At 34.4% G+C, this 12,710-nt stretch overlaps 1 protein-coding gene across 3 annotated transcripts in view; it reads right to left on the bottom strand.

The window, feature by feature from the left end:
- EFCAB3 (EF-hand calcium binding domain 3) overlaps nucleotides 1-12,710 on the bottom strand; it is a 169,587-nt gene that overhangs the window by 55,855 nt on the left and 101,022 nt on the right. The window contains exons 16-17 of one of the 3 annotated variants that reach the window (XM_051994931.1): nucleotides 8,464-8,559; nucleotides 75-128 (exon numbers count right to left, since the gene is read on the bottom strand). The exons of the other annotated variants lie outside the window; for them this stretch is intronic. Coding sequence (XP_051850891.1) covers nucleotides 75-128; nucleotides 8,464-8,559 — 150 coding nt within the window. The remainder of the gene's footprint in view (nucleotides 1-74; nucleotides 129-8,463; nucleotides 8,560-12,710) is intronic. 3 annotated transcript variants of the gene reach the window in all.

Here is a 12,710-nt window from a genome sequence, read left to right as displayed (position 1 = left end):
AAATGCTGAAGCAAGAAATTGGAAAGTTAATAGAATTTATATTACAATAAAAGAAGAAATAAAATTTTTCTCACCACGGGGAATCTGCCTGACATTCATCATCTTTTTTGGTTTCATCTTCCTTTTGGCTTTAAGAGAAGGTACAATTCAGGTCATAGAGGAAGTAACAGAGAATTACAATAATAGCACAAAGTTCATCATTTTAAAAACCAAGTATTAAATCTTCCTTGTTCCACCAAACGAGAATGAAGTAAAGCAACAACTCTCCAGGGAATGAATTCATCTCTTTCATTAATAAGAAAATTTTCTGACTTTGTATAACACAATCCATTATAATGAAAGGAGCATTTGTTATAGAAAAAACTTTGCTTCAAATGGCTATTTTGCAAGTTCTTTCCCGGATACTTTTTTTTTTTTTTTAAGGAAGTAGTAGACAATACTGATTTGGAAATTATTTTTCGTATCTAAAATTGTAAATCATTATTATGTATCACTTGGTTTTTTTTTCCCCAGGATGACACAAAATTTATTAGCTATCACTTTAAATTTCTGGAGAACAAAGAATAAGATATTCCAAAAAGCAAAGGAGAAAAATCAATATTAAAAATCAAGTTAAACTGAGTATTATCAAATTTGAAAGGAAAAAAAAGTAGAGGATTTTCAAATATTTATGATAAAAAAGGACCTTCACTTCTCACAAGCCTTTTACAACTCCTGCCCACAAATATTCTCACTTGTTTTAAAAGATATATAATAAATTCCATAAGATCATTCCAACATTGTACTTCTCTGTTTTAATTCTTGCTCTTTACTGTGTATTTTACATATCTTTCATTGATGATTTTATTTTATTCCTTTTTTTTGCATTATTTTCATTACTTATTTCTCCTCTTCATAACTTTTATCAGTCCTTCCCCCTAATAATAACTTTAGTTTATAACAAATAAAAATGTTGCTAAGAAAAACATTATACTGGCCATATGTGAAAATACATGTTATTTTGCATTTCCAAGCTATAACTTTTCTTTTTTATTTATTAAAGCTTTTTCATTTTTAAAAGATGTGCATGGATAATTTTTCAACATTAACCCTTGCAAAACCCTGTGTTACAATTTTTCCCCACTTCTCCCTCCTCCCACCTCTAGATAAAAGCTATAATTTTTCTGGCAAGGGATGAGAATTAGGATTCATCACATTTTGAAGTCAGAGTTTCAATTTTAAATATAATTTCATCATGCATTTTCCAATTGATGTACCCTGTGTAAGTTTCCAGTTCTTTGCTATAACTAAAAGTGATGATATACATTTTTATTTAGTATCTTTGAGTTTTTTATTCTTTTTTATTTGATTTTTTATGACAAACTAAGAAGACCCACAGATGCATCAAATGATATGAAAAATCTACTTACTTTTTATTTTAGCCCCAAATTACTTTTCAGAATGGTTGGACCAATTTATAGTTTCACCAACATTGAATTAATATAATTGCTTCTCCAAATTTTCTGAATAAGGACATTAATTTAGCTAATATTGTAATTTTAAATTATATTCACACAGCCCAAGCATGAGTAATTATGATTACCCTATTTATTTAATACTTTATTTCTATAAATTTTTTTAGAGATATGCATACAATTTCTCTATCTTGTTAGCTGGACTTTCTAAGGATTTTATAATTCTATAGTTATTTTTAATGGAATACCTTTAAAAATCCCTTATTACTTTGTTTTGTGGGTAATATAAAATTTGAAAATTTCTGTGATTTTATTTTATATTTTTTCTGCTTTATTCGAATTGTTTCAATTTTAGTTGAATATCTAGGATTATCTCACTAAACTGTCATATCATCTGTAAAAATTGAATTTAATTTTTGTTCTGCCTATATATTTCTTTCTTCAATTTATCTTTATATTATAACAAGTAGACCAAATAAAAATAAATATTTTTTATTTTGAGGTGACAATGAGTTTCCTTACCTTATTCAATTTTATTAGGAGAAGTCATCTTTTTCTCAGTTAAGGACAGTCCTATTTTTAACCAAAGATAACCATCAAAGTACAAAAGCTTTCTTAGTGAATTTTCCTGTATGACATAATGCTCAAATATAGTCAAATGGACCTGTTTGAGAGCTGTTGCAAAGGTTCAGATGGCAGGATACTAAACTTGGCATCTGACATTTGGATTTAAATTATACCTCATGTGATTAGTGGCTATATCACCTCAGGTAAATCACTTAACCTCTCTCTAAAATGTTGAGATTACATCTTCTAATTCCTAAGTATATCAGCGACCCATCCATGTCTGCATATCTTGTGTAACTTTTGTCCATGTCCTCCCAGAAATTTGTCATAGGGCTACTAACCAACTTGCTGGTAGCTTTTTTTGCCCTGGGCTGACATTGTGATGATACTGATGGAGCACTTTGTTTATCCATTTGTTAATAATTCACTCTTCTCTTGTGATAACAAGATCTAACTTTTTTTTTGAAAGTTCCTCTTTGGTTACATGTTCTAGCTTAGTAACATCTACTAGGTGTACCTCTCTTTTTCTCTGCATGCAATATTCATTTTTAATTCTTTGGAGAGTATTGTATTCTATGTTTTGCTAGAAGAAATGTTGATATTTTAAAAAATGGGTCTTTGTTTCCACGTGAAATTTGTTATAATTAATGGAATTTTACTTTTCCTAGCCTACTCTTCCTCTTCTTCCTCTTCAACTTTGGGAAGAATTAGTCCATCTTTATTTTTTCTCCCAGATATATACACTTAGAGGTAAGCTAAATTTGTGACATAAAGGCATGTCATAATTTGTGTAATGGACATTCTTCATTTACTTAACTGTAGAGGGTCACAGTCAGTGGGGAAACTCTGGGTAAGATATAAGATCCTTTAGCCCAGAGGGAACCTGCTGACAATGTTTGGTTCGACTCTTGCTATGAGCCAGAACTTGAAACAAGGTGATAACTCAATGGAATTGATAGAAACAATGCTTAAGTTAATACCTTTGAGAGTTCACACATTAGCTCACACATTAGTTCACACGTTTGGGAGATTTCAGGGTTCAGTATGAGATATCCAAATTCACACCTCTCATAATCCCAACTCTCAGAGAAGGAGTCAACCTTTGAGTTTACATCTCTAAAAGAGCATAAAAACAGCTGAGCTCAGTCAGGAGAGTTCAGTTGAAAAGACTGAGAAGGAAGCGTCAGTTGGAGATTGAGAAGCCACATAAAAGACTGTACTTAAATCTCTGGCTGCATTTGAGGTGATTATTACTCTGAACTGAAACTAAGACTGCCTCCAGAAACTTCCCCAAGAAACCTGCCCACAGAGAACCATCATATATTTTAGAAAAGAACACTGCATTTTGGCGTCCAACATGGGGCTGACAGGATCTGATTTCAGTGCAAAAGCCTCTGATCCTGATTCCAGTGGAAAAGTTTCCTTCAACCCAGAAATTAGGGTGAGTACAACAAAGAAATTTTGTTAAAAGAGTTAAAGTAGAATTTCAGCTAAAATGGGACAAATGTTTAGAAAACAGCCTTCTGTTTCTGTTCAAGGAAATGTTTAGAGAGTATTGTCAAGGTTATGGAAAGCCAAGGTTTGATTATAATTTTGGAGCAGATCACTGAACTTTTAGAAACTATAAAATACACATCTCCTTGGTTCTCTATGGAAAAAGAATTGGATCCAAATGGTGGAAATTAGTAGGAGAGCAACTAGGTGAATGCTACAATTCTAATCCAAACTCAATGGAGTGGAAATTAGTAGAAGAGGATCTTTGTCAATTCTGCAATAAAAATGGACCTGATTCAATTTCCAAAGACACACTTAATACATACAACTTAATACAACTAGCTATAAGAAATTCTATAAGTGTTAGAATGAAGAAAAAGAAGAAAGAGCAGGAAGGGGAGTTGCCAACTAAACTAGGTGAAAAGGAGGAATAATCGGATAAGAATGGAGTTAAGTACATTTTTGAGTGTGATACACAGCAGGAGAAATTAGATCATTCCATATCTCTTGACCTTCCCCCCTCAATTAACCCTTCATGGGTGGAGAGAGAAGGAGGAGGGGGAGAGACAGAAATACAATCAGCATCTCCTGTGAAGCAGAATATGACAAGATTAGAAAAGGCATTAATTAAGGCAAAAAATGAAGGACAAGATGTATCTGATTTTATAAATGCATATCATGTGATTGAAGAGTTTGACTCTTCAGGTCAAAAAGGGAAAAGATAAACTCCTTTTAATTTGGAAAAAATTAAGGATTTGAAAAAGGGTTGCACTCTTTATGGGGCTACATCCTCTTATGTTAAAATGTTACTAGATAATTTGTCTTATGAAATCTTAACCCTGAACGATTGGAAATCCATAACTAGGACATGTTTAGAACCTGGACAAAAGTTGTTGTGGCTTTCAGAATTTCATGAATTATGTAGGATTCAAGCCCAACAAAATAGGCAAACAGGAGTTAATGTACAAATAGCTTTTGACCAACTAGCTGGTGAAGGTCAGTATGGAGAGAATTCAGAACAGATTTATTATTCCATACCAGTGTATGAACAAATTTCTAAGGCTGCAATAAAAGCTTGGAGTTCCCTCCCAGGACAAAAAGATCAAGGGGAAGCCATCACAAAAATAGAGCAAGGTCCCAATGAACCTTTTGTGGATTTTGTGGGATGTTTGCAAACAGCTGTGATAAGAACCATTGGAGATAATGCAGCTACAGAAATAATGACCAGACATCTGGCTAAGGAAAATGCCAATGAGGTTTGCAAAAGAATTATATGAGGACTAGACAGAGATGCTCTTTTAGAGGAGATCATAAGGCACTGTGCCACAGTGGGCACAAATGTTTTTTATACCCAAACTATGATGAACATGGAAAGACAGAGTCCCTCTTGGCAAGGGACTTCTAAACAAACTCGTCGATGTTTTCAGTGTGGAAAAGTTGGACATTTGAGAGCACATTGTAAATATGGAGATAGAAAGAGAAGACAGGGTGAGAGAAAATCCAAAACCCCATGTCCAAAATGCAACCGAGGCTCTCACTGAGCCTCTGAATGTAGATTGACCCAGAAAAATGAGAGACAGGGCCCAGCTCCAATATATCAATCAAAAGACAGGTGGAGCATGATGGCAGCTGAGGTTACACCCAGAGAGTCTTTCGAAGTTTAGGACTCTGATGTGATCAATCAATAGAAAAGCAATCAGGATTACAGTTGGGGAGAATACAAGTTTTTAAATCCAACAGGGCAGTGTTCAGTGCAAACAGCTTCAATGTAATTGCCAGATGATGATGAGAAATCCCAAAAGTGGTAAATAGAAGGGAATTAGATTAACTGCTTGGGGAAGAGAGTTTGCTTGTATTTCTACAGATGGAGAAGGAATCAGATGGGTGCCAACGAGCCGTATTTGCTTTGTCCATCAGAGAGAAACAGAAAAAGAGAAAAACCTCAAAACAAAGGAGAAGATTTAAGAAACATCTGACACTGAAGGAGTATGGCTGACAATAAGACTGTTAAAAAACTTTAAAATCTTCAGGAATCATTGGATTCCCTAACACAAGATGAGTCTGTTTCAAGGACTTGCAGCAGGAATCATTGTATTCCTTAAGTTGAAAAATTGTTGGTGAGACTATTACAGTACTTCAAAGCTAACAGGAATTATTGGATTCCTGGCACATGAACTAATGAACAATGGATTCCTTTTAGACTATTTCTAGGATTTATGAACATGTATAAATTCTTTATGTTGATTCATGTTACTATTTGTTACGTTACTACTAGCCTGTGTTATATTGTTATATGCTTATGTAATGTAATATGTGTTATATTGTTATATGTAATACTTCCCATTATTGATGAATTTATGTATACCTGTTTTAAGGGTGAGCCCCTTCAGAAACCCACTAATCCGATTTGATTTCCCATTTCCTTTGGTGTTTTCATCTCCCTTCCTGAGATGTCAGGGAGGGTGTGACCACCTTCTTTTTATGGTGTTTTCACTTCTTTTTTGAGCAGTCAGGGAAGACCTGATCACCTTCTTTTTTGGGGTTCTCATCTCCTTGAGAAATCAGGGAGGTCATGACCACTTATGTTCTAAAATCAAAAGAAAATGAGAGATCTTTTCCCTTTTATGAGCCAGAACTTGAAACAAGGTGATAACTCAATGGAATTGATAGAAATAATGCTTAAGTTAATACCTTTGAGAGTTCACACATTAGCTCACACATTAGTTCACACATTTGGGAGATTTCAGGGTTCAGTATGAGATATCCAAATTCATACCTCCCATAATCCCACTCTTAGAAGAGGAGTCAACCTTTGAGTTTACACCTCTAAAAGAGCATAAAAACAGCTGAGCTCAGTCAGGAGAGTTCAGTTGAAAAAATTGAGAGAGGAGCATCAGATGGAGATTGAGAAGCTACATAAAAGACTGTACTTAAATCCCTGGCTGCGTTTGAGGTGATTATTACTCTGAACTGAAACTAAGGCTGCCTCCAGAAAACCTCCCCAAGAAACTGCCCACAGAGAACCATCATATATTTTAGAAAAGAAGAGAACACTATAATCTCCCCTAAGGGCTCTTGGTCTTCCTGGAAGTCAGGGGGCAGTGACAACCTGTGCTGAGATTGAAGCAGAGTGATAACAGGTGGCAAACTACATACAATAGCAAGTTATTTATGTGGTCCAATGTGCTCAGATTTGTTTTTGTTACATTATAAAAAGGGGAAGACCCTTGAAATAAATGGACTCCATTTTCCCATCATCTTCAGAAGTCCCACCTCTCATCACTTCTTCACTAGGAAGGTATATCATAATCATCCCGGTGTGGGGGCGCTAGAAAGCAGGACACAACACTTAACCTTCAGTATGTGGATGGTTTACACAAACTCTTGAGTGATTTCAGAGCTTTTCCTGTGCAATATTCCTGTTTTTGATGAAGCCAGCAACATGTCATCTCCAAAAAGGAATGTAATTTGGAGGACTTAATCATCCATCAAGAATGCTTTGTCACATTGGATTCTTCACTGCATCTCCATCATAGTGGTGAATACTTTTTGTCACAACACATATCCCTGCTTTATGCCTCATCTAACATTTTCGATCAGGTTCATTGAACAGGATTTGTTTCTGTTATACTTTTCAAGAACTATAGACAGATTTTTTACATTAGATAGGAAATACCTTCTTGGAAAATAGATTGTAAGGTTTTTCTTTGTACTGAATAAAATACTTATTCAAAATGAACAAACAATAAGCAAAATGAGATCTTATATTCTCTACATCTTTCAGTCTACTATAAAGTGATAAAGATGTGGTCCATTGTTGAATATCTCTTGCAGGTGTTTACCTGCTCATTCCCTACTAAGACCATCATTACGATTGCTTCTGAATTGTTAATAGACGAATCATATGAAGATTTTATATTGGTGGAAGTGTTGATATATATATATATGTCAGTGACTTTATTAATAAGATCCAAGTTTGTTTTTCTTATCTTCCCTCTCAGATCTTCATTAAAAAAAGGTGTTCCAAATATCTTAATATCATCTAAAGATATTAAAACTTAAAATTACACTAAGGCATTTGGAACATCCTCTTTATTCATCAGTACTCTCATGATTGTGTTTACCTTCAGAATAAGTCTGTATATACACTTGGTCCAGCTAACCAGATTTTCTCATCTTTATTCTTTTAAATGCCATTTTTGTCCCTCCTCTAATCTTATCCTTGCTCATTATATTTGGGTATGAGTGTTCTCTCTCTCTTCTTCTTGATGTTTTGTTATAACTAATCATTAGAGATATTTTCCATTTTTAAATTCATTGTTCTATATTTATTCTTAAATACATTGGGGATTAAGGTGCTTAGGGAAATTCCTTAAAGAGTTCTTTAAATTGATTAACTTTGTATTTTTCTCTATGCTTTGAGAGATGATATTACTGTAACAATATCCATCATCCTTCATGAGATTTTATAAACAAATTTGCTAACTAAATATGTTACCATGTTTCCTCAATTGGCATGTAAGTCAAACATTTCCTGGCTATGGTGCTTACTGGTCTTATTTGGTTTTCCTCTTGTGGCAAAAGACTGAATGGTTAAATTGTCCATCCATATAATTTTTGATGCATATTTTCCATTTTTAGATATTTGCTTAATGCTTAATTTGCTAATATGGAAATGTTTTTACATGATTGTACATGTATAATCTATATTAGATAGGATACTGTCTCAGGGAGGGGGTGGGAAAGAAAGGAGGAAGAGAATTTGAAATTCCAAAAACCCTTGAATGTTAAAATTTGTTTTTACATGTAAATAATATTATTTATAATATATAATATAATAATATAATAAATAAAATATTATTAAAAAATTAAAAGAAGAAAATATGAGATATTTTCACATAGCAAACTCAAATTCCCAGATAGCCACAATCTAATCTGGAACACTTACCATCAATTGACAGGTGTTTCAGGAAATCCAGATTTTTTTTGAATGTGATCTTCATGTCCTTCAGAAAGCTTTCCGTATTTTGATCATCAGTGCTTTCTGTTTACAAAAAATGAGAATGGTGAACAATAGCAATGTGACAATATTTAACGATTCAGAGGTAAAAGATGCCACCTAGTCCCGTGTCCCATCATCTCCAATTTCAACAAGAAGAGAGAGAGTCTTTAAAGTAGTCCTATATGTTAAAAAGTCATTTGACAATTTAGAAATAGTTCAGGGAACTATGCTAGACTGAAGTGGCTTACACAGGGCAATGTTAAATAGTTATCTGGTGAACACTGACAAAATGTTCATTTGTCAATGAACGTTGACAAAACTTTAAGCTATATGGGTTTAGCTAACAAGTAAAGTTTGGTTATTTTTGCCTTTATCTCAGTTGTTTTGACTAAATGCAACCCCACACTTCACTACTGACTTGGAGATTTAGAATATTATCTGTCTCAATACCACTGTAACAAAAATAAAGTATAATCACATATTACTTTCCAGGAAATTCAGGACTTAGTACAGTAGAGACTCGATAAAATTTGGCAAGCTTACAAGTGTATTTAAATAGAATTGACAATCATTTAACACCTTTGCTCACAGCTGTTATTCTGAACTCTTGGCTTGGGCATATACCCTGTCCCTTTTTCCCTCTCTCCTCCCTCCCCCTCTCTCATACCCTAGTATAACCAATCAGTTGACAAATTTTAATATTTATCCTCATCTACCTGCTTTTCTTTTTACTCACATAGCCACATTCTTAATTCAAGATATCATCCATCAGTCCCTTTGAGAGATAATGGACTTTTTTTTTTTTTTTGCAAGTGGGTTTAAGTGACTTGTCCAGGCTTATACAACTAGGAGTATTAAGTGTCTGAGGTCATATTTGAACTCGGGTCCTCCTGACTTCAGGGTTGGTCCTCTATCCTCTGCACCATCTAGCTGCCCTGAGATAATGTACTCTTAATTGATCTCCATACCTCAATAATCTCTTCCTTCTCCAATCTATCTTCTACACAAATGCCAAAGTGGTTCTCTTTAAGCATATACCTATTGGTTGTATCACTTATTAAACTTCACTGGTTCCCTATATCTCCTGGATTAAATACGTAAACTCCTATTTGTAGTTTTTAAAGCTTTTCACAAGCTGGTCCTAATCTATCTTTTTAAAAGTTTCATTTTATCCCTTTTAGAGAGACAATATTGAATAAGTCTATGTACAGGAAGAGTCTGAACTAGATATCACTTGAGACTTGCTCTCTGCAAGGGAGAACAATTCAAAGCATTGGCTCACCACCTTTCTTAACAGTGAATCAAAGACATACTCAAGAAAAATTTAGGATAATCTTGATGGAGAGTGCATGTGGCAGGAACAAGATATCACAATTATGCTATTTACAACCCTGTTTTGATAAATACCTTGTTATTGATGGTTTCTACTATTTACGATTCTGTTACAATAGACATCTTGTTATTGCTAGTTAAAATGGAACTGAAATGTTAAAATATTAATATGCATTAACCTTGGAAGGTACTGGCATCACCTGGAGGTAGCTGGTGTTAATGTAACAAATCCTGGCTCTCAGATTAATAGATGGAGATAGCAAAGCATATTTCTGCCTGGTCTCGGATGTTCATTTCAGATTCACAGTCTGGAGCTGGACTCTTGACAATTAGTGTCTAGAACAGAGACTTGAATGACCTGGCAGGAGAGTGCCCTCTTGGTGAGCTCAACAATTAAGTAAAGCAAAAGGTGAAATAACATCACCAGGGTGACACAAGTAGTAATATGTAAGATATCACATAACCCAAAATATGTTATATTAGATATCAGATAAAAATATGAAGTATAGAATATATCAGATATCATATAAAATATAAAATTATAAGATATCAAAATATAAAACATGAGATAAAATGTATATGATTGGTCCTTGTCTAGCTGATTTCTTTTTTTTTAAAATAATTATAACTTTTTATTGACAGAACCCATGCCAGGGTAATTTTTTACATTATCCTTTGCACTCACTTCTGTTCTGACTTTTCCCCTCTCTCCCTCTACCCCCTCCCCCAGATGGCAAGCAGTCTTATACATGTTAAATATGTCACAGCATATCCTAGATACAATATATGTTTGCAGAACCGAACAGTTCTCTTGTTGCACAGGGAGAATTGGATTCAGAAGGTAAAAATAACCCGGGAAGAAAAACCAAGATTCCAACAGTTTACATTCATTTCCCAGTGTTCTTTCTTTGGGTATAGCTGCTTCTGTCCATCACTGATCAATTGAAACTGAGTTAGATCTTCTCTTTGTCAAAGAAATCCACTTCCATCAGAATACATCCTCATATAGTATTGTTGTTGAAGTGTATAATGATCTCCTGATTCTATTCATTTCACTTAGCATCAGTTCATGTAAGTCTCTCCAATCCTTTCTGTATTCATCCTGCTGGTCATTCCTTACAGAACAATAATATTCCATAACATTCATATACCACAATTTACCCAACCATTCTCCAATTGATGGACATCCATTCATTTTCCAGTTTCTAGCCACTACAAACAGGGCTGCCGCAAACATTTTGGCACATACAGGTCCCTTTCCCTTCTTTAGTATCTCTTTGGGGTATAAGCCCAGTGATAGCACTTTGTCCAGCTGATTTCAATATAATACACATATTGAATCAAAATATGGAAAAATCAATCAGGTGGTAGGGACAGAGGGACATTCCTTACAAAAATCGACAAGGACCTAATGAGATTTTTGCTGACTTCAATCAGCATGGGTAGGCAGCTTAAATGTTATTGAAACAATTTGCCTTTGAACATGCTAATGTCAATTGTAGAAAGCATTAGCTGGGGAAAAACCCAAAATGTAAGGTTTTGACATTTACATGTATTAGTAGAAATGATTCAAAGGTGACAGAACATTGGAACTTCTACTTTTCACGATGCAGTAATGATTGCTGGGCTAAATCAGAACAAATCTCAATCTCAGAAATTTTCAAATTCTTGTAGATGCTATAATTGTGGACAATTGGATCATAAGAGGAAAAATTGTATTACTCAAAAGGTTGCACTTCATCACAATTCAGCAGATAAACCTTTTACTTTAAGTACAAAATGCAAGAAGGGCAAACATTGGGCTTCTGAATATCATTCTCGGAATGATAGGGCAGGTAATTTGGTATCGAGAAGCCATTCCCAGGACCAAACAATGCAAGCTGCACTTTCCCTTATTTTCCCCTCAAGTGATGCCTGCAAACAATACCTTAAATCCAACTTATTAATACTACAAGATTTAATGCATGCTATCCCAGAAGTGCTGGCATTGATTTGTCCCCCTCCCCCCCTCAGTGTCACCCAGAATTACTGACAATATGGGAATATGTTTTCTCTCCACTGGTGAATCACGTGAGTTCTCTTCCTTTTGGTAGCCAGGTCTCATTTTAGGATTCAGTTCCTTGCTAACCCTTCTTTGACTTTTATCTTTTCAGAGTCTCCTTTTACTCTATTAAGAAAGGCAGCCCAGATGACATTAAGGATGAACCCTCTCTATAACCCTGATCACTCAGCTGCTTTGCTCCCTGGATTCCTGAATGCAGGTCAATTGTAAGGACTGCTAATAAGATGTTTCTCTGTGCTAGCTTCTCTCATCTCAGATTAGATTAAGAAAAGAGAATGCTAAATTACTTTAGGAAAAGCAGTAGTAACAGCCATGGAGACCCCAAACAATCATTGCTAGTATTTATGGTTTTGCCTGGACTAGTAGATTCTGATTTTTTTTTAAAATATTACTTCTTTGCTATGCCACTCTTCACATTTTTTTTAAAGGGGGAGAAGATAGCACATTTATTAATAATACCTTATAAAAATAAGAAAAGAATAAAAAAAATTTCAGGGTGGTGAAGATTTTGGAAGTACAGGAAAAGAGACATTCTGGATGTAACCTATCACTGATTCTAGGTCAATTTTAAAATAGAAATTAGAAGGGTTAATTTGCTCTAAATGATTATCAAACATGGTACTTGGATAAAATTGTATTTGAATTTGGAAACATGAATTGACAAAATTATTCAAAATTTTAAGAGGAGATTCTAACCCTAATTCAAAAAGAAGTATGAAGATCAGCTGCAAGCAGTAGATGGTATTTACAGATGCTACTAACAAACAATTAGCCTCTTAATATGTATTCCACCTACTAC

The sequence above is a fragment of the Antechinus flavipes genome, chromosome 4 (assembly GCF_016432865.1).
Source record: "Antechinus flavipes isolate AdamAnt ecotype Samford, QLD, Australia chromosome 4, AdamAnt_v2, whole genome shotgun sequence".
Lineage (NCBI taxonomy): Eukaryota > Metazoa > Chordata > Mammalia > Dasyuromorphia > Dasyuridae > Antechinus > Antechinus flavipes.
This window is presented reverse-complemented; position numbering and strand designations above follow the sequence as displayed.